The sequence below is a fragment of the Tigriopus californicus genome, chromosome 10, assembly GCF_007210705.1.
Source record: "Tigriopus californicus strain San Diego chromosome 10, Tcal_SD_v2.1, whole genome shotgun sequence".
NCBI lineage: Eukaryota > Metazoa > Arthropoda > Copepoda > Harpacticoida > Harpacticidae > Tigriopus > Tigriopus californicus.
Genome location: NC_081449.1, coordinates 3,752,786 through 3,780,520, shown reverse-complemented (window position 1 = coordinate 3,780,520; position 27,735 = coordinate 3,752,786). Strand labels below are relative to the sequence as shown.

General features: G+C 43.7%; 6 protein-coding genes across 8 annotated transcripts; 3 read left to right on the top strand and 3 right to left on the bottom strand.

Annotated features, from left to right (window-relative positions):
• Nucleotides 1–1,682: 1,682 nt before the first annotated feature.
• On the top strand, nt 1,683–3,917 carry LOC131888118 (probable lysosomal cobalamin transporter). The gene has a single exon (XM_059236904.1). It carries the CDS (start codon nt 2,112–2,114, stop codon nt 3,756–3,758), a length of 1,647 nt encoding a protein of 548 aa, XP_059092887.1. The 5' UTR covers nt 1,683–2,111; the 3' UTR covers nt 3,759–3,917.
• A 10,337-nt stretch (nt 3,918–14,254) lies between these two features.
• Nucleotides 14,255–15,460, bottom strand: LOC131889261 (polycomb protein eed-B-like). The gene has a single exon (XM_059238332.1). The coding sequence runs from the start codon at nt 15,458–15,460 to the stop codon at nt 14,357–14,359; it is 1,104 nt and encodes a 367-aa protein (XP_059094315.1). The 3' UTR covers nt 14,255–14,356.
• Nucleotides 15,461–16,018: 558 nt separating this feature from the next.
• On the bottom strand, nt 16,019–17,763 carry LOC131888125 (uncharacterized). The gene is made up of 3 exons (XM_059236910.1): nt 17,727–17,763; nt 17,323–17,471; nt 16,019–16,324 (listed from the first exon to the last, which is right to left on the bottom strand). The coding sequence occupies exons 2-3, from the start codon at nt 17,458–17,460 to the stop codon at nt 16,025–16,027; spliced, it is 438 nt and encodes a 145-aa protein (XP_059092893.1). The 5' UTR covers nt 17,461–17,471; nt 17,727–17,763; the 3' UTR covers nt 16,019–16,024.
• A 472-nt stretch (nt 17,764–18,235) lies between these two features.
• On the top strand, nt 18,236–18,818 carry LOC131888116 (nuclear nucleic acid-binding protein C1D-like). The gene has a single exon (XM_059236900.1). The coding sequence runs from the start codon at nt 18,366–18,368 to the stop codon at nt 18,816–18,818; it is 453 nt and encodes a 150-aa protein (XP_059092883.1). The 5' UTR covers nt 18,236–18,365.
• Nucleotides 18,819–18,832: 14 nt separating this feature from the next.
• Nucleotides 18,833–20,676, top strand: LOC131888113 (separin-like). The gene has a single exon (XM_059236896.1). It carries the CDS (start codon nt 18,833–18,835, stop codon nt 20,630–20,632), a length of 1,800 nt encoding a protein of 599 aa, XP_059092879.1. The 3' UTR covers nt 20,633–20,676.
• Nucleotides 20,677–20,693: 17 nt separating this feature from the next.
• LOC131888114 (uncharacterized) lies at nt 20,694–23,517 on the bottom strand. 3 transcript variants are annotated; one of them, XM_059236897.1, is made up of 2 exons: nt 22,836–23,517; nt 20,694–22,518 (listed from the first exon to the last, which is right to left on the bottom strand). In XM_059236897.1, the coding sequence occupies exons 1-2, from the start codon at nt 23,146–23,148 to the stop codon at nt 22,112–22,114; spliced, it is 720 nt and encodes a 239-aa protein (XP_059092880.1). In that variant the 5' UTR covers nt 23,149–23,517; the 3' UTR covers nt 20,694–22,111. The 3 variants fall into 3 exon arrangements, with proteins under 3 accessions (XP_059092880.1, XP_059092881.1, XP_059092882.1); XM_059236898.1 differs by having other exon boundaries at nt 22,872–23,515; XM_059236899.1 differs by having other exon boundaries at nt 22,905–23,513.
• Between the last annotated feature and the right edge of the window lie 4,218 nt (nt 23,518–27,735).

Here is a 27,735-nt window from a genome sequence, read left to right as displayed (position 1 = left end):
ATATGATTGACATAGTGGAAAGCTTCTTAGCGGGTTTAGCACAGGCTCATGGGGGGAGAAAGACAAATTGAAGAAGTTTTCTTTTAGGGTCATGTGAGGGTTAGGGCCTTTCAAGAAAATGTTCCACCCTTTTGGTATGAGTCGGCTCACTCCTGAAAAGAGTAATCTAACAGTCTTGGCCACCTGGTGTAGTCAATTCGCAATGCAAGTAACCTACACAAGCTCCGGGGATATCTCCAGGTCTTTGCCACATTTTTTCAGGTGAAGGACAGCATCAGAAAGCCTTAGCGTTGGATACTGCTGACAAGATCAGTGCCTGAGTTTGCTTCTGTAAGAAAGATCAGGACACCAAGTACAGCCTGTGAATGTAGGGGCATTTGAATTCGACAAATTAAGAGTTTCAACTCAAATAGTTAATTTTGCTTTCTGCATATTTTCAACAACATATTGACAATTTAGACGAAAAAAATTCTTGACAATTGCATGAGATTGGTGTACAGAAGAGGATTGGAAAAGATATCATCTCATGGGACTGAATTTTTGGGGCATATTGTCAATAGCCATTATAAGTTCAGGTGACCAAGCTCTAAGTAAACACACCCTATGCTTCAATTTCCTTTGGACATTGTTGTTTTAGTAACAATGTTAACCACATTTCTTGGAGCACGGGTCCGTCCCATTTGGCCTCTGATTGTAGTGATTCTACGCTCCCAGAGAGTAAACGGTTCCAATTTTAGTGAGGTGCCTATCATTAGAACGGGCTCGGTTTTGTAACAAATCTTGCCTTCAAAGCATGAAAATTTGTCATGTTTACCATTTCTGATAACGAATGTGGTCACAGCTACAAAGAGTCAAAACTTCCAAACCATGTATGATATCAGAAATTAATATTTAAGCGTTGAAAAAACATGATAAGTTTGAACAAATCATTTAGATTCGAACCATTACATGATTGAAATGGGTCCGAACTCTCATTTTACCCCTCCACGCCATGATAGTAGTTCGCTGATGTCAGTCGTTCTTGGGCGATCATCATCATCACTCCAAAGAAACAGAGCAAACCCAAGAACGTTGGTAAACACTTGGCGACATTGGGTGTAGAAATGAACCCAACGCAGTGAATGCACAGGAGTTGTCATGGGAGTACCCAAACTGGACTCGTTTCAACAAACGATCCTGGGGAGTGGAATGGAGAAGGTGGAGGAGGTAGCGAAGACAAAGTCGACGAAGACGCCGTCGGTGATCATTGCCATCGCGGACAAAAAGTTGCGATATGGAAATGATAACAAGACTGGTAGCTCAGACATGGTAACGTAAGATAGAGGGGAGCAACGAGTAAACTTTATTTGGTTGAAGAAGTTCGCTTCATTTCAAGACGAGTTGGAGAGGATCGATCGATATACACAATACTAGTACAAGGAAGAAAGCGTCGTTCGAGAAGCTGGAACCTAGCGGGTTTTCTCCTTTCTCGAAGGACAAAGACAATCGAGGATGACAAATATGCAAAGAGGGGAGTTTTTCCTGGCTGGCCCAGACCGATTCAATGTAACAGTGTCGACAAATGTCGAGTCGAAAGCCAAGAGATAATGCGACGGAATTCTTATCCCAATGTGGAGTCGTACTTGACCATCAGACGCCATCTTTCAGCTCATTGCCGAACCTCATCCATTCGGACACATCAGAGGTCGTCATCCAAGTCGTAAACTAGTCTAGATTATCATCAAAATACAACGATAACACGTATCTCCCATGCCTGGACGCCACCATCGTCATCATCATGCACATGGTGGTGAAGGGCATGGAGTTTTAAACCCAATTAGGATGTGGCCGGCGTGCCAGGTCATTGGGTTTGCCAAACTGCCGTCTTTGGCAACGCGAGTGCGCTCCTCGCATGGAAGATTCTCTCTTCTCTTCGCTCGCACACACATAGTGTAAACTGACAAAGGACCCTGTGTACTAAGTATCGCACGAGTACTGCCCGTACTTGCTTCTAAAGATCGAGGTAGAGATATGGCGTAGAAACGTTTACCATAAGTGCAACAGAACTCCATGACTGATGTGATGTGATTGAATTGTTTAAAAAAGGAAAATACTTTATTGTGGTCGCAAATATGGTTCCACATAGTGTTTGGGCAACAGGATGGATTCCATTCATCGTGGTGTTCCTTCTGTCCCTGCTCTTTTCCACCACCTACATCATGTGGTTCCGCTCGGTCTTGGTGAATGAGAGATCAAAATCGGCCACGTTCTTTTCCGTGCTAGCCCTCACCATCACTTTGGTCTCGTCGGCCTTGGTTCCGGTGGATGTGTTCCTGGTTTCCTATATGAAGGAATCCAATGGGACGTTCAAGACTTGGGCTCAAGACGAATCCGTTCGAATGGGCCTTGAACGGTCCATGCTCTTCACTTATTACGGATTCTATGGGATCGTTCTGGTCATGGCCTTTTTCCTCCTGCCTTTGGTGTTTTTCCTGAATTGCGGCAGGAGCATTGGCGAATCCGACCAACCAATGGAGTACGAACCATTTTCGACTCAACTCTGTCGAGCTCTAAAATATGAATTGATTTGCTTGGCGATCTTTGCCGTTCTGATCGTCATTGGGATCTTTTTGCCATATAAGGGACCAGGGCCGAATCCAAACTCGACATACATTCAGGAGATGGACAGAATCCTCACCGAAGAGTTCGAGGTTCAACACGGAGAGAACCTGATGGTGTTCCTCTTGAACGTGCTGAACGTGATTGGCATGTTTTTCTTGATCTTCTACACGGCTTATGGCATGTCTTCGCTGCCGTTTGGCATGATTAGAAGCAGAAGCCAAGCCAATCGTGCCAGAGATACAGTGAACAAGACCCTGCAAGAATTGGAGCAAAAGATCCAGGAGATCAAAAGCAGGTATGAGGACAATAATGAGAATATGCCGCCATACGAAAAATCCTATTTGGAGCGGTTGGAGCAACAAGTGCGTCTACTCAGCCGCACTCGCCATGATTTGGACCAAAATGCCCGCAAGTTCATTAACCGGATCCACAATTGTCTGAGGCCATTCCAAGTGCTCTTCGGGGTGTTCTTTGCCTTACTTGGATTAATGATATTTATCTCCTTGGTTCTGACAAGTGTCGAGAAGGCTCTGTACTCCCAAGGGATCTGGCAAGGCTATTCGTTGAGAAATGGTTCCCTTCCCAATCCGGTGGACACGATCTTGGTGTACGCTCAAGACATATTCCCGTTAGACTACATCATGTACTCAGGGATGATCTTGTTCTTCATCTTCTGCTCCATGTCCGGGATCAAAAACATTGGCATTCGGATGTGTTGGTTCACAGTGTACAAGATCAAGTCCGGTCAGACCAAACCTCAAGCCTTGGTGCTGATGTGCATGAGTCTCATCTTTGTCCTCTTGGCCTTAAATGTGGTCATGTTTTCAGTGGTGCCGGATTACACGACTTACGGATCCCAGTATTATCGAGTCAATAACACTATTGGAAACGTGACGACTGAAATCATGCAACGCTGCAACAACATTCATTCTCCTGCCGATGGTTGCATCATGACGCGAGTGGCTTTCCTCCTCATGGCCTACCATACAAATATCTGGTTTTTCGGAGCCATTTACTACTGGATGGTTTGGATCTTTGTGGTGGTGATCGTGGCCGGGGCTTGTTACAGCCTATATCAAGCTCGCAAGCCTCTGGTTTTGGAGCAAGACGATGAAGAAGAGCTCTTGGAGGATTCAAACCCATTTGCCGCCGCTTAACATGGACATTCAAGGATGAACTCCTCCTACCCTGGCGGTAAACTATCCTGATTCCTTGCTTTAACATGAATTCTTAATGGGAATATATCAATGCTTAGATTTGTCAGAGATCAATAATGCAAAATACTTGATATGAATTAAACACGTGTAACTTTGAAATGATGGTTGAATCTCATAGTTTTCTATCCCATGGCCCAATGGTTCCGTTGTCGTAAACGTCGTTAACCAGAAAAGGGTTAAGACGAAAAAGGACCTACCCAAGTGTGACGGGAAATTGATATTTTGCCTAATTTCTGCTTGAAAATATATTTTAAAAATTCTGGCTTTATGATTGCGCTAGGTTATATAATAGATTGGTAGATGGTAACCATAGCTAGCCTATCCCTAGCCTTGAAGGTGCGTAAGGCTCAGCCTGCCATCTGAGCAACTTTAGTTACCTTCTCGCTGAGGAGAATATTGAATTTTCCATCATCCTTAGTACAACCAACAAAAATCAAAGTTTCGTTTATAATACATAGGTTTCACTCATTATCTACCGTTATTTCAATCCTGAAGTATGACACCAAGGTCTTTGACTGGAGAATGAGAGAATGTCGATGAGCCATAGGACATGATCTTGAATTTGGATCCATTTAGTTTTATATTGCTCTCGTCGAACCATTTGTATATGGTATAAGATCCTCTTGGAAAAGGGAGTAATCTTGGCTATTTCTACCAATGAAAGACTTGGGGCCATCAGCATAAGACGATATCGTACAATTCTTCACCAGGCCAAGTAAAGGTGAGATGTAGTATAGCATAAAATGTATTGGCCCGAATTTTGTGCCCTGTAGTGTGCCTGAAGTGATCTTAACTGGGTTTTGGCCCACTTTGACCCTCTGTTCCCGCGAGTAACAATTTTATCAATCTGAAGATCCTCTTTGGGATGTCCAGGTTATCAAGCCTTTGCAAAAGTAAGCCATGGTCCACCTTATCGAAGGCCTTTGTAAAGTCCAGGTAAATGACGTCTACCATATCATGATTTGTCACTACAACTTCGCAAATGCCCCAAGTGTTCGATGAGATGGGTAGCCATGCCTTTGTATTTAAGAGATAATCTTGGATGTTACAGTGATCTCTGCGATCTAAATCAAGCACGCTTCGGCAAACTTCAGTTCGGTATTTCGGGCTTCATATGAGAGAGAATATTGGTTTGCTCCTCCAAAACCATGATGGTATCAACCGGATCAGATCGGCCTCTGCAATTTGGGGAAACTGTTCAAACAAGGTAAATTAGACACCACCTAGTTCTCCAAATTCTCTGATTGATCCCAAATAGTTTGTGAGTATGGCCTAATGGCTTAGTTCCAGTTAAGAAGTACGTGATGGCGTTATTAATGCCATATGGTACTCCCATATATCTTTTTCAATACTTGAGAGTATATGTGAGAGTGGTATTAATTCCAGCCCAAGCAGTGCTTGACACTGACCCACTCAGCCAGACTGGCAAACCATATTCAAATTTTGGGAGCACAAAACATTGCAACACCAGCAGGATCAACCTGAGTGGCATCCTTTTCAGTTCTAACGTTGGAAACAGGAACCCAATCCTAGTCTGCGTCTTGGTTGCAACCATTTTTTCATGGGCGGAGAACAAGATTTGGCTAGATAATTTCTTGCCAAGGTATACAAACTCGTTAACCCGCTGTTCCCCTAGAGCATATTATAACGAGCAAGTTGGCAGCCGACCACGATGAAACATTGCCCACCTGGTCTTATTTGTGTTCACCTGAAGTCCATTATTGAAGTAATAGGCTTCAATGTTTTGCAGAAGGGCTTGTAGGTGTTCAAGGGAGCTGGCAGCTAGATACAGGTCATCCGCTTACATGATATATGGAATGGTTGTCTGCACCTTTGCCACTCACTACTTGTCAGGTGAGGTCGCTCCGGAATATATTGAAAAGAAGAGGGCCCATTGGATTCCCTTGGAGAACACCATTTGAGGTGGCACTAAATGCGAGAAAAGGGAGCAAAGAGTTGGTGCCTCATCAGTTTCAAGTGACAGGGAGAGAATCCGTCTCTCCCATGTGCTTTGCTCTTTTGACTCTCCAAGGCAGCAGTCACTTCCTCCCTCCTTCCAAATCGCCCCCAGAAGTGGGTGTTTGGTGTCAGGCAATGGTTCCTCTGGAAAATCCATGGCTTTGCATGGTACCTTGCAAAGCTGTTGTTGGCAATGTTCCATTAGCAAAATCATTGATTTGATGCTTTTGTCTGTGGTCTTCTGGTATAACACGCTCATGTGCCCGTACCAAACAATCAATGAATGAGTGGGTTACTTGAAGCTTATATTGAAATTCGGCGTTTCTGAGGCTCTTGTGGTATGCAAACATTGCAAAATTGTACCCCCTGTCCAAAGCCTCCCCGGCTCGCAGTCTCCACGTTATGTGTGGGACTTCAGATCTTGGCTCATAATTCAACTGAATACCAAGGTTTGCAGTAGTTCTTCTTCTTTGGCTTCATTATCTCCTTATTTGTAGTCATGATCCTGGTAAGATTTTGTGGAGTCATCTCCTCCTCTTTCCATGATCCAAGAGATTCAAGGCATTTATCCAATGCGACCCTATTCAACGTTTGAGGCTCTGAAGAATTGTATTGGTTGCGCCATCTGGGAATCTTTAAAATAAGGCTTATGATCCAACATGGATTTGTCGCTATGTTCAATGGTCTGGACTAGCCCTAACCTGGACAACTTCAATGCTCTCAGAACCAAACACTTGATCCAAGCAAGAACTCCTACTTGCAAAGAAGTATGATACTTGGTGCAAAGCAGTCCATTCAGAGGCCACTCAAGAAGTCACCATATCAGGTTCAAGGAGGAATGAATGGTACACTGCAGAGCTCTCTCTACTTGCCAGCCAGATGAAATGTGCGTTTGGTCAAGCGAAAAAGAAGCTCAGGAACATATTGTCTACAAGTGCCGTAAGGCAAAGTCAGATCAAATGGCATCTGCTATAGAGAGGAATAGAGGGCGTGGTGTCTGGTCAATCATAAACAAGAGATTAGGACAGCCAGGTCAAATTGTTCTTGAGGACCAAGGTGGCCAAGAGGTCAAGGACTCCAGCCAGGTCGCCGGCTGTCTTGCACATTTTTTTGAAGGCAAGGAGACCAAACTCAAAAGGCTCCCTAACCCCGAGGAAGTTCTTGGAATTCTAAGTCAACAATACCAACATGTAGACCCTTGGGACCTGCAAGAAGTCTTTTCTTGGGCTCCTTCATTGTTTAATTTGCTTCCCTCTAATAATCAAAGGGAATATGTAGGGCTTGTTGATCCAGTTGCATCTTTGAAGTCAGACTTAGGCAATTTTTTATATAACATTCCAGATCAACCCTACATTCTTGGACTACCTTGGCCTGCCAACTTGTTGGTAGACCAAATATCATATAAAGATTAAAAGGTAATAAATGGACGAAACATAGCTTTTCATTTTAATAATTCCATGTAGCGGTTAGAAGACCCCATGAAAAAAACAAAAAAAAAATAATGACATGTATGGATGAATGAACATCTATTTTTTTTCTCTTAGAACTGACTTTTCGCAAAATCTTAACTTGTCCTTGTGAAGTGGACTAACAGCCATTCGCTTTTTGCGTATCTTATGGTCACATATATTTTCAGTAAAGTCAAGAAGTTCTGAACCAATTAACATGTTAAAGGTGTTCAGTGACACTTATTTCCAATTAGCCTCTTGGTAATGCTACTAAATGAATCTGACTTAGTTTTCCGCAGAGGGTTGAGTTTGAGTTTGAATATTGGCTCTTAATGCGGTGTTAAAAAACATTCATTTGTTATTGGAAATACAGTAATTTGTTCTTTGGGGTAGGTTGTCTCAGTTTTCATCAGAAGATATGCATCCAAAACTTTTATAAGCTTGGCTTTGCACGTCTTCAAAATGCAAGAAATGAATAAAGTTGCATTATAAAACGTATACTATCCCATGAAACTGCTATTGAACATGTTTCCATTACTGATAAAAATTACTGAACAATACTGCCCTCTAAGTGGCTACTTTTTACTGTCAAATGGCCTCCAAATGGCTACTTTTACCAACGGCAATGGAAATCTGGCAACGCTGCATTAGGTTATGTGGCAACACTGGTGCAGAATTGTTGCTCAACGGGCAGTCATCACAAAGCGCTAGTTACCATGGCTGAGTATCTGCATTTGGCCAATAAAATCAAGGTATTGAAGGAGGAGGAGCACCAAGAGTTGATCAAGTGCAAGGTGAGATATGAGGAGGCCATGAAAGTCGCGGAAGAAGCTTATGAGGCCAACATCACATCAACAAAGGCAATATACGCCAAAAAAGTAGAAGAAAGAAAGGCCCAAGGGAAACTGAAAGCCACAGAGATTTTGTCTCTTGCCAAGACTGAGGCTGAGGATATTCTAAAAGAGGCCCACAAAAAAGCTGAAGAGGTTCAAAATAAGGCAGAACAAGAGGTGGATGAAATTGCAGATGTCCCTGCGGATTCCGAGAATCCTGTCTCCGCTGCATGAGTGAGCAATGGTTCTGAATCCGACAAATTATCAGTTCAAAGAGTCCATCCGGAGGGTTATTCCCCCAATTCATCTGGATCACTCTCTACCTCTCCATGAAATGGCCTGAGCAACTGGGCAATGTCTAACTCCACAGAAGAGAAGCATACTTTGTGATGAATGATCATCAATGATTTAAGCTTCACAGTGCAAAGAGATTCTGAAACTAAAAAGCGTAAAAACAGGACAATACAAAATTCAATATTGTATTATGATCATTATATTTGATTGAAATTTGAAGGGCCATTTTAGATAGATTGATTTTTCTCCAGAAATACTTTGAACATGGTTGGATAATGTCGGCATCTAGTCTTAAGGGTTAACTTCTTAATGTATCAACTGTTTCATGAGGATGTCATTCGTCAGGTTCTGAGTAAGCAAAAGCTCATTTTCATCAGCACCCGAGCAAAATAAAGGAGACATAGATAGTCCATAATATTACACAGGCCTAGGGACCCTGGATGCAGAGACCCGCGAGGTTGAGTATACGTCATCAAATTCGAGCGATCTGATTGGCTGCCAATTGTCAATGAACATGGGCCTTGTTTGGAAATTTTCTCAACAGGGAGTCAGTCACTTCCAAAAAGACATAACGTGTTTGCATGGCATAAGAAGGCAAAGCTTTGAATGATTTATGACAAATCTGATTCTTCTTAGGTTCAACCAACATATTCTACAGCATTAAAGTGTCTTTTGCCATTAGAATTGCATCAGTACAGTATTTCTCAATAAAATATAGCTGTCACGCTGATTTCTTGCATGTTGCCAGTGTCAATTTGGACTAAAGCACTTAAAAAAAAAAGAAAGTACAACCATATTAAACAAATCAAATTGTTAAGTATAAGGGACTTGTTTCTTGAGAGACTCAGAAAGTTCACAAGCCATAATGTTGATTTGAATAATAGAATGAAATATGTTTGCAATCTAATCTTATTTAAAAATGGGTTCAGAAATCATTTAGAAAGTAACATAACTATTTTTGATAATCTAAAATGCTGTATCCATGCATCAGCTTGTCTTTGAGTAAAATTTTGCAGTGTCCTTGAAAAAATATTCACTGGTGCTTGTCATGACAGTACTCTTTCTTACAAAGCGCATCAGTTCGAAATCTGTTTGGAAACTTTTNCAACAACATGCCTGTCAATCTCAATATTAACGTGAACAAAATAAAAGTCCAACAGGTTGGGTCAAAACACGCTGAAAAGGCAGTCAAATTTCTTGGACTCTACATTGACGATGAATTGAACTGGAAAGTTCACATTTCGGAACTGAATAAAACGGTACGAAATAGTCTCTATACATTCTTTTTAGCCAAACAAGCATTACCCACACAAGCTCACCGTAAACCTGGAGAAAACAAAGTTGATATTTTTTAGTCCCAACAATATGCCTGTCAATCTCAATATTAACGTGAACAAAATAAAAGTCCAACAGGTTGGGTCAAAACACGCTGAAAAGGCTGTCAAATTTCTTGGACTCTACATTGACGATAAATTGAACTGGAAAGTTCACATTTCGGAACTGAATAAAACGGTACGAAATAGTCTCTATACATTCTTTTCAGCCAAACAAGCATTACCCATACAAATGAGACAGCTTTTATACAACTCAATAATCCACTGTCGCTTGGAGTACGGAATTGAGTATTTCGGCAAGTCATCTTCAATACAACATCTTGTGACCACACAAAAGAGAGCAATTCGCTGGGTTGTGTCAGCTAGGAGGTCTGAACACTCTAGTAAAATTTTTAAACGTTTGAAGACTGAAGGTCCATGATGTGGACAGATTAAAACAACTAAAGTGTATGTTACTTTGCACAAAAGATAGAATCCCTTCCATTGTAAACTCATATTCAAAGAGAATTAAAAGGAATGGTGAGATTTACCTTTCACTACCACTTTACCGTCTAAGCTGGTTTCAGAAACTACCCCACTATACCATCCCCAAGACCTGGAATGAATTTGGCCAAGCAAACGATTTTAAAAAGGTGACGAATAAAGACTCAATCAAACAATGGATCAAAGGTTTGATAGAAATCATCACGTCCTCATAATTCAATAACATGCACAGTTCAGAACTGTTTCTCTTGTAAACGCACGTAATCTGAGCTCATCCTGATGTTTTGCTAGTTAATGCACTGGGCCTGACAGATACGTTCGAGGGAGGAGGAATCGCTCCAACTGCTCAAACCAATGCCTTCTGGTGAAGTGTTCACTGCATTAGACCATAAAATACCACTGTGAACTTTGCCGATTCAGATGCAATTCCACCTCTTGAAAACAAGCCCTATGGCTTAAGAGGATTGCGGGGCTACCCACACTTTTTACATCCATATCTATTTATCTCCTATTAAGTTAAACCTTAAAATCCATATTTTCTCATGCTCGTTTAACCAAAAACCACTGGATACACCCCAAAAATACATACATACATACATGAAATGGCCTGAGCAACTGGNTAACATAACTATTTTTGATAATCTAAAATGCTGTATCCATGCATCAGCTTGTCTTTGAGTAAAATTTTGCAGTGTCCTTGAAAAAATATTCACTGGTGCTTGTCATGACAGTACTCTTTCTTACAAAGCGCATCAGTTCGAAATCTGTTTGGAAACTTTTAAGTTCATCCGATTGCTTACTTTTTCGAAGTGGAGCCACTTGTCAAACCTCGCGCGTCTCTGACCAGGGTCTCTACACAGGCCAAGCTGCAACATGATAACCTGAGTTAGAAGTAATACTGACAAAGGAATTTTTTTCTGAATCTTCTTCAAGAATCATGCCATTCTTGCCCGCCATTTGGCATGATTAGAAGCCAAAGTCAAGTCAATTGGGGCAGAAATACAGTGAAAAAGACCCTGCAAGAACTGGAGCAAAAGATCCAGGAGAAAAAAGGCCAGTACAAGGACAATAATGAGAATATGCCGCATTACAAAAAATCATATTTTTTATATATATTTTTCACTCATTATCTACCATTATTTCAATCCTGAAGTATGACACCAAGGTCTTTGACTGGAGAATGAGAGAATGTTGATGAGCCATAGGACATGATCTTGAATTTGGATCCATTTAGTTTCATATTGCTCTTGTCGAACCATTTGTATATGGTATAAGATCCTCTTGGAAAAGGGAGTAATCTTGACTATTTCTACCAATGAAAGGCTTGGGGCCATCAGCATAAGACGAGATTGTACAATTCTTCATCAGGCCAAGTAAAGGTGAGATGTAGTATAGCATAAAATGTATTGGCCCAAGTTTTGTGCCCTGTGGTGTGCCTGAAGTGATCTTAACTGGATTTTGGCCCACTTTGACCCTCTGTTCCCCCCGAGTCACAATTTGATCAATCTGAAGACCCTCTTGGGGATGTCCAGGTTATCAAGCCTTTGCAAAAGTAAGCCATGGTCCACCTTATTGAAGGCCTTTGTAAAGTCCAGGTAAATGACGTCTACCATATCATAATTTGTCACTACAACTTCGCAAATGCCCCAAGTGTTCGATGAGATGGGTAGCCATACCTCTGTATTTAAGAGATAATCTTGGATGTTACAGTGATCTCTGCGATCCGAATCAAGCACACTTCGGCAAACTTAGGTTCAGTATTTTGGGCTTCATGTGAGAGAGAATATTGGTTTGCTCCTCCAAAACCATGATGGTATCAACCGGATCAGATTGGCCTCTGCAATTTGGGGAAACTGTTCAAACAAGGTAAATTAGTCGCAACCATCTTTTCATGGGCAGAGAACGAGATTTGGCTACATAGTTTCTTGCGAAGGTACAAACTTGTTGACCCACTTTTCCCCTAGAGCATATTATAACGAGCAAGTTGGCAGCTGATCTCGATGAAACATCGCCCACCTGGTCTTATTTGTGTTCACCTGAAAACCATTATTGAAGCAATTGGCTATAATGTATTGGAGAAGGGCTTGTAGGTGTTCAAGGGAGCTGGCAGCTAGACACAGGTCATCCACTTATTACATGATATATGGAATGGTTGTCTGCACCTTTACCACTCCTTACTTGTCGGGTGAGGTCACTCCAGAATATATTGAAAAGAAGCGGGCCCGTTGGATTCCCTTGGAGCACACCGTTTGAGGTGACACTAAATGCGAGAAAAGGGAGCAGAGAGTTGATGCCTCATCAGTTTCAAGTGATAGGGAGAGAATCCGTCTCTCCCATGTACTTTGCTCTTTTGACTCTCCAAAGCAGCAGTCACTTCCTCCCTCCTTCCAAATCGCCCCCAGAAGTGGGTGTTTGGTGTCAGGCAATGGTTCCTCTGGAAAACNAATTTGCCGCTCTAGGGCACCCTTGAACGAAAGGCTGGTCTGGAATGGTTGATAAAAAACGATCTAAATGTCGCTTAAAACTTAACAATGGATCATCTAGTAAATAGAATCGTCGAAGTGAGCATGGTAGCAGATTATAAAGGGTTGGTGCTCGGTTTAGTACAAAGCAGGATTTTAAGGTCTTCACAAACTTTTTATCTGATGGGTTGAACTTAAATTTGATTTCACACGTGATGCCTCTTCTGTCACTAACGTTATACTTCATTCCCAGGTTAGGACAAAGTGCATGGAGACATTTAAAAACATAAATGATTAGGTAGCGTTCAAAAGATTGAGTTTTTTCCAGAAATACTTTGAACATGGTTGGATAATGTCGGCATCTAGTCTAAAGAGTTAACTTCTTGATGTATCAACTGTTTCATGAGCGTGTCATTCGTCAGGTTCTGAGTAAGCAAAAGTTCATTTTCAACAGCACCTGAGCAAGATAAAGGAGACATAGATAGTCCATAATATTACACAGGCCAAGCTGCAACACGATAACGTGAGTTAGAAAGAATACTGACAAAGACTTTTTTTCTGAATCTTCTGCAAGGCTCATGCCATTCTTTCCCGCCATTTGGCATGATTAGAGGCCAAAGTCAAGCCAATCGAGGTAGAAATACAGTGAAGACCCTGCAAGAACTGGAGCAAAAGGTCCAGGAGATCAAAGGCAGGTACGAGGACAATAATGAGAATATGCCGCCGTACGAAAAATCCTATTTGGAGCGGTTGGAGCAACCAGTGCGTCTACTCAGCCACACTTGCCATGACTTGGACCAAAATGCACGCAAATCTATTAAACAGGTCCACAATTGTCCGAGGCCATTCCAAGTGCCCTTGAGGGTGTTCTTTGCCTTGCTTGGATTAATGATATTCACCCCGTTGTTCTGATAAGTTTTGAGAAGGTTTTGTATTTCCAAGGGATCTGGCAAGGCTGTTCGTTGAGAAATGGTTCCCTTCCCAATCCGATGGACACGATCTTGGTGTACGCTCAAGACATATTCCCGTTAGACCACATCATGTCCTCAGGGATGATCTTGTTCTTCATCTTCTGCTCCATGTCCGGGATCAAAAAACATTGGCATTCGGATGTGTTGGTTCACAGTGTACAAGATCAAGTCCGGTCAGACCAAACCTCAAGCCTTGGTGCTGATGTGCATGAGTCTCATCTTTGTCCTCCTGGCCTTAAATGTGGTCATGTTTTCAGTGGTGCCGGATTACACGACTTACGGATCCCAGTATTATCGAGTCAATAACACTATTGGAAACGTGACGACTGAAATCATGCAACGCTGCAACAACATTCATGCTCCTGCCGATGGTTGCATCATGACGCGAGTGGCTTTCCTCCTCATGGCCTACCATACAAATATCTGGTTTTTCGGAGCCATTTACTACTGGATGGTTTGGATCTTTGTGGTGGTGATCGTGGCCGGGACTTAAGCTCTCAAGCCTCTGGTTTTGGACGAAGACGATGAAAAAGAGCACTTGGAGGATTCAATCCCATTTGCCGGCGCTTAACAATGACATCCAAAGATAGACTCCTCCTACCCTAGGGTATGCTCACCCTGATTCCTTGCTTTAAAGTAAATTTTGAAAGGGAATGTATCAATGCTTAGATTTGTCAGAGATCAATAATGCAAAGTACTTGGATATGAATTTAATAAGTGTAACTTTGAACTGAGGCTTGAGTCTCATGGTTTCTCATGGTTTTCGATCCCATCGCCAAATGGTTCCGTCGTCGCAAACACAAATAAGTACGTGTCCCTCTCTGCTTAGGCTGGTTTGTCGGATGGCCGATGTACATTTGGCGTGGCTGAGAACATTGTACTTCACATCGGCTGGATCATCCACGTCCAAATCCCAGACGTAGGTCTTCCCAATTTGATTGCCCAAAGCTAGGATATTTTGCTTGGCGTCCATGCTGAAGCGGACGAACCAGATCTCACAGTCTTTGTAGTCCAACTTGTGGATCAGGCTCACCTTGTTGTCGCCCATCTTGATATCCTCGAGGCTTTTACCCAAAGGCCCTGGCTTCCAGCAAACAATGGCATTCTCACACGATTTGGACAGGATGAACTTGCCGAACCACTTGCAGCAATCCACATAATTCCGATGGATATCTCGGGTGGAGAAGTCCGGGAAGTGGCACAATTCCGTGGCGAAGGCTTTCTTACTCTTCATGATGTTGTGGTTGTACGAGCCTTGGCAAGCGTTCTGAAGATTCTCCGTGTTGAACTTCCACAACTTAAGGGAGTGGTCCATGCCGCAACTCATGATATAATTACCCGTGGCATCAAAGTCCGCACTGAGAACCTCGTCACGGTGACCTTCAACCCCGCCAAAGATGGCGATGCAATGGTCTGTTTTGACGTTCCATAATCGGAGATTGTGATCTTTCGATACCGAAAGTAACAAGTTAGGATCTTTCGGGTGGAATTTGAGCTCGTTAATACATTGCCCGTGACCCACGTAATGCTTGATGCAACTCATCGTGGCCGGGCTGAATACACGGACGATTCCACGGGCCCCCGCAGCTGCCAGAATGGGTTTGCCCGTTTCCGGATCCCAAGACCAGGCACAAGTGTAGAAATTCTCATCGGCATCTGGGTCCGCGTAACACTGCATCAACTTGTTGTCACCGTTATCCATGGCCTCGTAGACAGTGACCCGGTTGTTGCCCACAGTGGCAAAGACTGTGGGCGCATCAGGGTCTAAATGCTGGTTGACGCTCACGCCAAAAATTGGGCGGAAAAAAAATCGGTCTTTTTTTTTTTTTTTTCCCAAAATTGCAACGCTTTTTTCCATCTTTCGAAAATGCAGTGTATTTTTCCATAGTTTTGTATATCTTCAAGGTTTTCAATTTGATAACGGTGGAAGCACAAATACCTTGATCTGCTCGTCAAAAAAATTTCCGAACTGGAATATGAACTCGAAAAATCTAAGCATAAAAATAATTGCGTTTTATGTGTTGTAATTGAAGTTCTAAAAGGAGATGATGTCAATCTAATAATAAAGACACAGAACATCTCAAAAATTGCAGATCATTCTCAGTCCATCGAATACTCTGTTACAACTGTCTTTCCCCCAATTCAAGTACTACGTTTTTACCACTGGTAAGACAAGAAGTGGAAGCGGTCACCCAGGTTTGCTCATAAATTTGGCATCGAAATGGGTAGCTTCATAATACATGTGTTAGTGCGCCTTTTTTAACACCCTTGTTCATCATTCAGTTATGTTCTACAGGTGCAGTCAGCCCTGCGCATCATATAACTCATCCAATACGAAAAGTATCATTCGTTTCAAATATTACTACATACACCAACTACTTCTGCGAATTGGTTAAGGCGACAAAAATACTGATGCCATTGCTTAAACTGAAGTGTTAATGAAATAATGCTTATAACTTACCTGTCCATGGTCCTCTTTCCAATAGCCTGTGCATTTGTAAGCCAATTTACCGCAGGCTTTGCTGGGACCAGCCACGCCCACTCCGGAACACCCTTGTTTGCGATGGCCTTTGGCACTCCTCCGACTGACTCCCCCACCTCCTCCGCCAGGAGCAGCTGCTCTTCGACCAGGTCGACTTCCAACAGTGGGCGTGTCGCTCCTAGATGTCGCCTCCGAACGCACGGATTGAGAATCGGATGTGTGCGACGCCTCAGAGGCCACCTGCATTATTAATCCGGTTAAGTAAGAGAAACCAACCAATTTACCACAAGACATATCCCCACTCCAAGGTTAAAATCCTCTGATATTTTGACTTTATACCGGACTCGGGTCTTGCTTGTACTAGACCCAGGTCAGGTAAAAAGATCCGTCTTTCAAAATTGAAAGAAAAATATTTTTTTTTGACAATCCGGACTCGAGTCCTTTCTAAATAACTCAAGTCTAGCCAATTCCTTCAAAATCGAGTAAAAGACTCGAGTCCGGACTCACCCCACCACTGGACTTATCCAACGTATCTATTGACCCAAAAAATCAAAACCAACTGATACCCCAAACGAAATCCAGAATATCTTCAAATCTCTTCTCTTTGAAAGAATAAAGATATTTATTCAATAGCCGTTGCTTTCTTTCCATGGAGCTTAAAATGAAATTGGAAGGCAGCCTTCATGATCATAACACCTTTGGCAAGTTTGCCTTTTCATGCTTTAGAGATGGAAGAGATAACTGTTAAAATGAGCGAGTATGAACATGGCAGTCAGCTTTAGAGGTCAATCATGTCAACTTTTTGAAATCCGGACTTGAACAGACTTTCGTTTATTTAATCTGTTTTTTTTCTGGGCAATATTGCGGTTCATTGAATAAAGAAAGCCGTTTTATGGAATGTCATTTGAATCCACGCCCTAATTATCTTGTACTGGCTTTCATTGCCACTTACATTTAAAACTCGAACGGGAAATTTTTGACCGTCTAAAAGGGCAATTTCCGAGTTGTATGTCTCTTTTTTGGGTTCAATTAGATTTGTTGATAACTTTAGAGTAACCGGTAATCGAAAAAAATGAATCGATTAAAAAGGCCATATTAAAATCAACAACTTTTTTATAGTGTAAAAATACTTAATTGACTAACATGTTAGCTTATCGGAACTTTCATGAGTTCATTTATTTTCTCGAAAGTATATTTGTACTGGCTAAGAGAACTTTGGTCTTTCATAGGAAGGTTACCTCGATATCATCTTGATCGTCCTCCCAAGGGACTTCACCTGGTTCAGTTTCGAGCAGGATTTCGTCGGTCTGACTGTTGTCTTGACGAGTGCGTTTCCGCGAATCGTTACTTTCTTTGCTCAATATCCCATTAACCATTGCGAATCAACCTAGAAGCAGATTTGGACTCAAATGGACTTTTCGTTATTGTTTTTTTCGCCGTTAACAACAAAGACGCTGGAAGTGTGGCCAGATGAACTCATGTGTGTTATAAATCTAATACAGCCATTTGTAGGACCCCAATCACCCACACTTTGGGCCAATCAGACCCAAAAACACTACCGTAGCAATATTGAAATTGCAAAAAGCTGTGCATCTATTTTTTGTGGGACTAATTATGGACACGCGAGAAAAACACTTTAAACCTTTGGTGTAAAATCGTCAAATCGTCACCCGCAATGCAAGTCTCGAGAAAAACCGGGAGCAATGTCCTTTTCCTCAAACTTAACAGCCCAAGCCATTACCCAGGATGTCTTGGGACTCATCTAGTGTTGAGCATGCTTGAAGCGAGAAATTTCATGCCAATCGTCCAATGATAGCTTGGTGGCACATTTGTATTCCAACAGAACATGGATTTGTGACTGGTTTAGATGGCAAATTCCTAGGTTCCGTGAGGCTCTTTTCTCAAGATGTCAGTGTTGCCAAAGTAAGATAAGAAATAGAGCTACAACTTCTAATCATCAAAAGCACAACACTCATTTCAATTTCCTATAGTTATCTAGTCTTTCTATCATACATTTTTTCAAAGAAAAACTACCATAGTTGAAGTCGATGATAAGTCACATCTCGAGCACAAGATAGAGTAATGACATCTTCTGGCATTTTACCATCTTTTTCAGCATTCCTAATGACAGTGATAGTATTTCGGTAAATCTCCAAACTCATGTGTTCATTCAGTTGTCAAGCCAAGAGAGACAGAGAAGCACACGTGGATTCAATCGGAGTGTTATCGTTTTGTTGTTTGGTTCCTGTCAACGGGCCATGATCGCCCGGTGGTTTCCACGATGAGCACCCCATCCGATCATTCCGATTCAAGTTCGGATTTCCCTAGCGAATTAACCGGTCCCATTTCGGATTTCCACGGGGCGCTGAGCCAATTGAACGCCCATCTCGATCCTTGGCTGGCCGTGGGACGCGATGAGCTAACTTCGCATTTAGAGCCCTTAGCTCAAGCCAAACTGGACTTGGTCTCGGCCTTTGCCCTCAATTCCCTGGTCTGGATGTGGATGCGGACCCAAGGTCAAGATCCCAAGGAATCCGAGGTCAAAACCGAGTTGGATCGCGTCAAATCTTGCATGGGACGATTAAAAGAGATCCAGGATCGAGCCAAGCGACCCAATATCAACTTGCCGGCCGTCAAAAGAATGGTCACCAGTGGGTTATGGACACCTAATTCTGATAAAGCCACGCCCCCATCTGAAAATTCCAGCCCTAAAAGCAAAAGGCTGCGGAAGTAAACGGGCATGCCGTCATGGACGCGCACCTGGCCGAGGTGTCGGCCCTATTAGCCCAAGTAGGCGTGGCTGAGCGAGATGAGCGGCAGGCTATGATCATCGATCCGAGTCAGTCCTCGAGCGATGAATATGAACAATTGTGCGCGATTATTGATGACAATGGGCATTTCTTGACGCCAGAATTGGCCACGTTTCTCAAGCGGAAATGTCAAATTGAGTTAGAACGGAGTGAGGTGGAGCGGGCGGGGCGGTCTCTGCTTCACGCCCAAGCCATTAGTTTCCATCATCAAACCACTTTTCAGCAATTCCGTCGCATTCAAAAGCGACAAGAGTCCACCCAACGGCCATCTATACGTCGTTCCCACGAAGATCTGTTCGAACCCGACACGCCCGATTCGCCTTCCGACACGCCCTTAGATACCTTACAAAGACAGATTATGACCCAGCAAGCCTCGATATTAGCTGAAAACCACGTGGAAAAAGTGATTCGATCTCTACCAGACGCTTGGCGTGTAGTTCAAATCAATACCCAACTTTTTCTGCAAAGCCGATTCAAGAAGGAATCCTCCGAGGAGGCGATCCGAAGCACCAATTTGCCCCTTTTGATCACACAAATCGATTGCGGCCAGAACGAGCTGGTCAAAGTAGCGGAGGTGCCGTCGGTGAAGCGATCCGATCGACCTACGATCTTGAGCGAGTTCCAAGAAATCCTACACACTCATCGGCAAATCTATACCAAGAACCAGAAGTTCGATCGAGTGGCTTACAATCAAACCCGTGATGAGCTCGACGACCGACTTCTGACCCTGTTAGACACGATTGAGAATCGATGGTTGGGCTTTGCCAAGTTGACCTTGCTTGGCCGGCCGAAAGACCCGGAGCGAGTGCGATTGACTGACCAGGCCTTTAAGAAATGTGTGACGAAGTTGAAATTAGACCATGTGCAAAAATCTTGGCTGTGGAACGCTCTCGATGGAGCCTCATGGCTTGAAGAGGGTCATCTCGTTCAGGTGGTAGAGTTACTCACTTCGGACAAAACTGTCGCCAAGGCCTTGTTCAAGGCTGTCCAAGAGTTTGGCGTAAATAACCCGAGTGCGGGTGTGGATCGACATCCTGTAGTGTTAATTTTGGACAAAGACATCCAACTGTTGCCGTGGGAAGCCTTACCCATGATGAAGAACCAACAATGTTCGCGGGTCCCATCGCTTTTCTTCCTCGCCTCACTTTATGCCAGTCACCATCAAAACAAGGCCTCCGTGGCCAAGGTCGGAGTGAATAACGAGAAGATCTTCTACGTTTTGAATCCTAACAACGACCTCCAAAAGACTCAAGATCGCCTCGAGAGTCCTTTTCGAGCCCTGAGTCTTGGAGAGGGCTTCGTGGGCGAATGGCCCAGTTTCCCCAAGATCCAAGGGGCTTTATCGGAAATGGACGCTTTCATGTACTGTGGGCATGGATCTCGTCTGAAAACCATCACCAGTCAAGAGATCGAGAAGCTGAACATCCGGGCCTTGCCCCTCCTTTTTGGCTGCAATTCTGGGCGATTAGAACGCTTGGGACGAACCTTTGACCCGACGGGCACGGCCTCATCCTATTTGATCGCGAGTGCACCCTGCTTATTGGGGTTTTTGTGGTCGGTCACGGACCTGGATATTGATACTTGGACAGTGGAGTTTCTCGAGCATTGGTTGGAAAAACGCAAAGGGCAAAAAGATTTCGTGAAAGCCGTGGCTGAGAAGCGACATTGTTTCAAGCGATTGGTTAATAGTGCGGCGACTGTGGTGTACGGATTGCCTTCTTTTTTTGAAACCCGTTAATAAATCAACAACGCTCTTAACGAACGAAGTGAAACACAATGAGACAGATTAGTTGTTGGCGTTTTTTTTTTCTATCTGATTCATAGCTTTAATTCTCAGATAATGCAAGTTTTGAGACCATTGTATAGTATAATATTGTAGAATAGTAATAGTTGAAGTTGTGGTAGTAACAAGAGACATCGAGATTTGGTATTATGAATCGAGGAGAGCGGAGGCCTTTGTAACTTCGGCCAGGCCCCCAAAATAAACATAGCAGGGATCGAATCAAGGATGGAGCTCTCCTCCTTCGATAGGCAATGAAGATCAGATTGGATTCGTCATCAAAAAGGTCTTTCGTTCACGCTAAAGAGACAAAGTTCGAATTGTGGGTTCCTTGTATAGATTATTCGGGTTGTGGCAACGAGCAAGAGATTGAGAGAGAGAAGAGACAGTAGCCGCCCAAACGTTGTGGAAGTGAAATTTAGACTGAATTTCAAAAAATTGGCTTCTTCTACTCGGGCATTAAATTAGGGTGAATGACTTTCAGAATATCAAGCAATCAGGAATTAAGTCGGTTCGAGGCCAAGATTCGTCTGTTCCCACTTCTTCTTCGTCTTTTCCCCAAGTGGATCGATAGATAGCAGATAATAGTAGTCATCGTAGTAGTAGTAGTGTGTCATTGTGGCATTCGATTGCAAGACTTCCCCCGACTTGTCAAGACAGACGGAGCAGAGATTTCCAGGTGGCACGCCGCGAGAAACGACAATACTTGCTGCGGTTGTACGTACTTCTTCATCTTCTTCTTCAGAGATAGACACTTCATCAGTTGGATTCCTTTGGTTCATCGGGTCGTTCCAGACAGTCGACGTCAAGACAAAAAAGTGACATGATTCCTCCCCCGACCGAAATGGTAGTTGGAATGGGCGTGGCTAGGCCAGAGTCACGTGGAGGCTGGGGGGTGAATCCAACATCCAACAGACCACAGACCACCTCACTGGCACTAGGGGCCATTATCATACATTCATCAAACTTATAGTGTTCATAGAAAGCTTTCTAAGCTAGGCCACCAATTTGAGGAAGGGGGGGGGAGAGAACGGCGAGGACTACTCCTGGGCTATTGGAAGCCGTACGCACATGAGTACAGCGGAAACAGGAGGGCTTCAATATCCCGGCAGAGGGTGGGGAGGGGTTTCGATTTCAAATGATACATCATTGTGGCAACTGAGAAGAGATGAAGAGTCCAAAACAAAAAACAAAAGTTGCGGAAGATGTGCCGGAGAGACAAAGACAGAAAGAGAGATAGACTAAAGAATCGCGAGATTCTTGTCCGTGATGCGACAACTCTCTCAACTAGCAATTAGTTTACAGAGGGATGAGGACCAAGTTCAGCAAAATCTGGAGGAGCACGAGACATGAGAAAAGCATGATGAGGAGACTTTACACACTTGCAATATGATTGAGAACTATGAGAACAGTGGTCGTCGGTCGGGTGGTGGCTCCTTAGTATCCTCCGTTGCTGCCACCACCGCCTCCACGGAATCCACGGTCACCACCGCCATAGCCGCCCTCACCTCGGCCCTCGCGCCCGCCACCATAACCGCGGTCGCCGCCGCCACCACCATATCCACCACGGCCACCGCCACCAAAGCGATCGCCGCCGTAGCCTCGGCCGCCGCCGCCATAGCCCCGGTCGCCACCACTGCCATAGCGGTCTCGACCGCCACCCCCATAGCCGCGGTCGCCACCCCCTCCACTGTAACCGCGGTCACCACCGCCATAGCCACGGTCGCGTCCACCGCCATAACCGCGGTCACGATCATAGCCGCCTCCGCCACTGCCGCGGTCGCCATAACGATCCCCGCCACCACCGCCATATCGGCCGCCGCCGCCGCCACCACCGCCGAAACCTAGAAATGGATAAGACGCGAGTGAGTACGATAGGCGGTGTGTCGCACCGCGGGAGGCAGGTGGATCAATCAGTCGGGCGTCAGGTCCAATCAGAGCGTTGAGTCTCAATCCAACCACTTGACACGGAATTAACGTTCAGCCCACGGCTATTATTATGCGCTACTCAGAAGTCCGCAGAAGTCCGCAGAAGTCCGCAGAAGTCCGCAGAAATCCGCAGAAATAGCGCATGACAACAGGATGGGGTGTTTGTTAAGGGATTTTGTTAGTCTGTGGGGTGGGACAAACGATTGGATGAAACCGTCACTCCGACCGATACCTCCTCCTCCCCGTGGCCTTCGACCGCGATCCCCACCTCCTCGGCGATCACCACGGCCGCCGCCCCCACCTCCTCCGCCTCCGCCGCCACCTCCACCCGTGGCTTTGTCGACCTTGATTTCTTGACCGTCAATGGTGGTTCCGTTCAGGTCCGTGATGGCCGCATCCGCCTCGGATTCCTGGCTCATGGTGACGAAGGCATATCCCTTGGTGGTGATATGGATCTCCTCGACGGTGCCCACCTTCTGGAAGGGCTCCTCGAGCACGGTTTTGGGGCAGTTACGGGACACGCCGTACACGAATAACTTGGCCATGATAGGGGGGGCTTCGTCAAACAGGCCAGAACCAAAAGAGCCTTCGACAAGTCAGTCTTGCAATCGATTACCACAATGGCCGGGGGAAAAGACTCAGAAGAAGGGGACAAGACACGAACGAACGCGGAAAAAGGCCGACAAAGCAACCTTGGTCGAAAATGTTTCCCTGGATTCCCGATTCTCTAAACTTGACTCCCAACCAACTCAACAACCAGACCAAGTGCAGTTAGTCCACTCCAGCCAGAGGACCCACCAGGGCCACCAGTAGTCCGTCCACCACAGCTACGGGAAACGTCGACAATCCGCACCAACAACTCTGCCAACCCGTCCGTCTCTCTCTCGCTCTCTCTCTCCCTTACAATCGACCCTGCCACTGGCCACTCACTCACTCACTCACTCACTCATTCACTCAGTAACTCTCTCGATGGCACCTAGTCCTCCTGCAACACCAGACTCGCTCGGATTTTGCTTTTGCTCTTGCCATATGCGCAGTTGGTGCCAATCATGCCAATGCCGGCAATCACCACGAGCCTCGGCCACAGAGAGCATCATTCATCAGCCTCACTCGGCTTTCCTCTCCTCCAACGACGTTCTTTTTCCTTTGGACGAAAGCGAAGCAGGCCAAGCCCAGGAGCGGGAGGAGTAGGCTAAGCCGGTACACCCATCAAGATGAGCTAAATCATCCTGGTGGCCATCCTCGCGTCGCGTTCTTGCGGCTGAATGGCCAACCCCGCCCGAGGCCAGACTGATCAGGCTGAACGGTGAAGACGACGTCCTGGTTGGAGGCGGATTTAAAGCCAGCATTAAAGCCCCGGTAGCCCGGATCTTTGAGTTTCGTCTACTGCCTTCACGGATGTTTTCTCACCCGGTACTAGTTACTATTCGAATGGCCAGGCCAGAGTGAGGATTGAATCCATGGATGGACGGATGGATTTTCGTGATGGGCAGCCATAGAGGGCTTGTCACCCGCAGGACGATACACCGGCGCTTGATCGACCACGAGGCCAACGGAAAGAAAGGTGACTGCGGGTAATCCGTGATGGAGGAGCATTTCTAGCCCACACTTCACTTCGAAAGTTCTTGATGCTCATTCCACTCGATTGAACAGCCCTTTTCAGCGTGATAAAGCGATTAGGGGCTCGCCATGGATCATGGACGGGGCTATGGGTTGGAGTGGATTTATAATGTTTCATGCTACGTCACATTATTAACAATCATAAAGCTAACCAGAAGAAATAAGGTTCTTGTGCATTTTTCGGTCATAGAAAGTCAAGTGATATGTCCGACTGCTTGATCGAACACACTTTTTAAATCATTCGCTTTTTCTTGACAGGATATAATAGAATTTGTATCAATGACATGTGATATTAAAAGGTTAGGTGATTCCTTTTTTCCTTACCGCGGGGAGATGAAATAGTGCATGGCATCTTCATGTTCAAGCACTCGATTAAGAGGTAACGCAAAATAGATATTTACTACTTGCCTGAAAAATAATGAGCGTCAAGTATCATAAACGTGTTAAATCGACGGAACTGATCAACAGAGTGAGGTTGGCTTTGCTGCTGCGATAGAACGAGCCACAGAGGAGCCGACCAGTAGATTTAACGACATGAACTTAAGAAGTAGATATTTTTGGCTCATGGGTGAGTAATTGATATTTTGTGAATGAAACCTGTGCCAAACAGTTTATTCTTTGTTTCAAAACTATGACATTCATGATAAGGGCCATGGTCGTGCTAAAAAGGGAAAACATACATGTAATAGCTCAATATGGTCCAAGCCGCCTAAAAGTGCCCGAACAGCCCTGTGACACTATTTTATCTCCCCACGGTAAGTAAGAAATGGAATCATCTAACCCTTAAAGATCATTCCTCATTGATCCCTTTTGAAGTCTATTCACGAAATAGTCAGAATGAAAAATATCTAATGCACGATTTGAACTGAGCAACATGAGCAGGGCGGTCCAAATGGTACAATTAAAAGTCTAACAAAAATGCCAAAAAGACAACATGTCTAGCTCAATTTTGCTTGTTCAAAAGAGCCAATAGCAATGTCATGAAACGACAAAATGACATGGTAAGCTGAGGTTCAAGAAGAAGTGAAGAAGGTTGCATAGACTTTTTTCTTCAAGCACTCTACTCTACTGAAGGTTATAGCAGGCCTTATTTCTTACTAAAAGTGTGCCAAACAGCTAATAGCATTTGGATGAAAGCATGCTAGATTACTAGATAAACTCTTAATTCTTCATGTGAAGATCCAATATTTAAGGACTAGCTCGGTATGCCAACTCAAATTCATTGGTGGACCAAATGTGATATAAACATTGATAGGCAATAAATAGACAAATTATAACCTCTCACTTTGAAAGCACTGTGGATTACATTGCCTGCAGCGATTAGAAAAGCCCATGAGAAACTAGACCAAAAAAAGAGCAAGAAGATTGTGAATAATGATAATTAGGCAATTTTTGCCTCAAAACTACCATAATACATGAACAACCAAGTAAATAAAAAAAAATCGAACTTTTGATAACTTGTTTTACGTTTTCAAAACATATTTTGGCTGATTTTCATAACTTGAAAGCAACTATTCTGACCAAAATCACAAAATGATTTACTGACCCCTGGCAATTACAAATCAAAGGTTACTTGGCTCCTATAAATGCAAGTCATTTTTATGGTGCCATTGGGTAAAAGAAATTCATGTTCAGAGTCCTGTTATAGCTGCTTAAATGTTCTGTCTTTTATTGCCCTATTTAAACACCTAGCTACCAGAGGCAAGTTTTTTAAACACTTGTACCTCTGACCTAAGGCTTGGATCTTATGCAGAATGAGCATTTGCTCATCTCTTTAGCCAGTGTAGTTTCATACTGGTTAATGTCCAAGCCTCTAACTCCAAGGCAAAAGCTTTAAAAAACTGGCCTCAGGAAAGACAACTTCGTGGTGCTACCTGACACAAGAACTAGAAACTAGACTGGGTAATAGGTCTATTTGTTTATCCAGCTCATACCGAGCTCAGCCCAGACATGGGGCAACTCAAAAATTGATCATGAGCTAGCTTGTACTTGGGCTGGCTCGGTCAGAATACAGCTCGGACACGGGCTAGCTTGGATTTGGCCCAGCTTAGACTTGACTAGAAGTATCAACCCAAAAAAACCACCTCAGTTCAAAACCTGTTTTTTGCCCTGCCAGGTTTGTGAGCTAAAAACTGTCAACCAAGCTCAACTCAAATTTGAAAAAGAATGAAAAAAGTGGTTTCCAGGGAAAAAAATAAACCTTGATTACCTTGGTTCTTGTAATAGAAAACTGTGTATTCAATATCAGCAGCGTTCTTTGCAGGCAGTTTATTCAAGTTTGGATCTCAAAAAGTCAATGGGTCATCACTAGAGCGTGTAAACACATTGAATTTCAATAAAAAATATTTTGTTTAAGTATTTAGGCCATTTTCTTGAACTGTCAATATTTAGACATATAGGTTAAGGTTAATATTTTACGTATTTTCATCATGTTTTGAGAATTCAAGAGCCAAACGCATGAATTCATAGATTTTTGGTCTACTATTGCAGGTTGATGCCAGCGCTATCTACTGGGTGTTTCATAATGATCTGGACTACTACACTGGTCTCACAGGGTAGCCTTTGGGAGGTTAGGCAAAAACATTGAATTTAGCTTTTAGGGTTTGATAGATTTTTCACAAAAATTGTGAATGTGCATTAGGAAATAGGACCATTATTGAACATAGAGAGATGTACATTTTTTAAGAACATAGGAGAATTAGACAATCTTTTTTGACAAGTCCTGAAAAACGCTCTAAGTGACCCTCAAACAAGAAGGACAGTTGAATATTGATTGATTGGTGCGAAATCTAATTAGCAAGCTGGGTATAGGGGATGTCAAGTAGAGGAAATTCAAGGAAAAATGTGGTCTGGCACCCTGATTTTGGGCATTTTGGGGAGAGAGAACTAAGACAAACATTACAGTCAAGTCGCACCATTCGCCCAATGAATTTTCAATAATGAAGTGATTTTGAGCAAGTTGTGTTACAAAACCCTACCAAATGAGTATGTTTGGTGTTAATCAGTGAGCGCACTATCAAATTGGCTCAATGCCACAAAGCTTATTGCCTAGACAAGCATGTAAAATGAAAAAAATGTCAAAATCCAATGCATGCAAAGTGCGGTTTGCGTGGGCATGTTGTCTTTGATTTTACTCCATGGAATAACGTCAGTTTTCCATGAACGCGTTTACTTGACTAGCCCTATTGACTTACTACCTTCTTCTTAAATTTAATTAATCCTAAACACAGGGCCCTATTAAATCCCATCCTGAAGAAGCTAACAATCTAGCCACATTGGAGTGATATTTTGCTCCCCATTTGGAAAACTTGACAACCTAAAATGAAGCAAATAGTGCTGTTAGACCAAAATCAAAGGCAAATGTGCACTTCAAAAAACAGAAATTTGAAGACCTACCTGTATGTTAATACATTTCATGTTTTTACCCACCCTAGTCATCACCTTGAATTCGTTCATCTTTTCATCATGCCCTCTCGTGTGGAGAGAAGCTCGGGCAAGCCCTCGCTCTTCTC

Coding starts and splice junctions, on each gene's coding strand:
- LOC131888116 (XM_059236900.1), top strand. CDS start 18,366: ATGAGCACCCCATCCGATCATTCCGATTCAAGTTCGGATTTCCCTAGC.
- LOC131888114 (XM_059236897.1), bottom strand. CDS start 23,148: ATGGCCAAGTTATTCGTGTACGGCGTGTCCCGTAACTGCCCCAAAACC. Junction 22,519..22,835: donor AAGGCCACGGGGAGGAGGAG/GTATCGGTCGGA, acceptor ATCCATTTCTAG/GTTTCGGCGGTGGTGGCGGC.
- LOC131889261 (XM_059238332.1), bottom strand. CDS start 15,460: ATGGAAAAAAGCGTTGCAATTTTGGGAAAAAAAAAAAAAAAAGACCGA.
- LOC131888113 (XM_059236896.1), top strand. CDS start 18,833: ATGGACGCGCACCTGGCCGAGGTGTCGGCCCTATTAGCCCAAGTAGGC.
- LOC131888125 (XM_059236910.1), bottom strand. CDS start 17,460: ATGGTTAATGGGATATTGAGCAAAGAAAGTAACGATTCGCGGAAACGC. Junction 16,325..17,322: donor ACGATCAAGATGATATCGAG/GTAACCTTCCTA, acceptor TTAATAATGCAG/GTGGCCTCTGAGGCGTCGCA.
- LOC131888118 (XM_059236904.1), top strand. CDS start 2,112: ATGGTTCCACATAGTGTTTGGGCAACAGGATGGATTCCATTCATCGTG.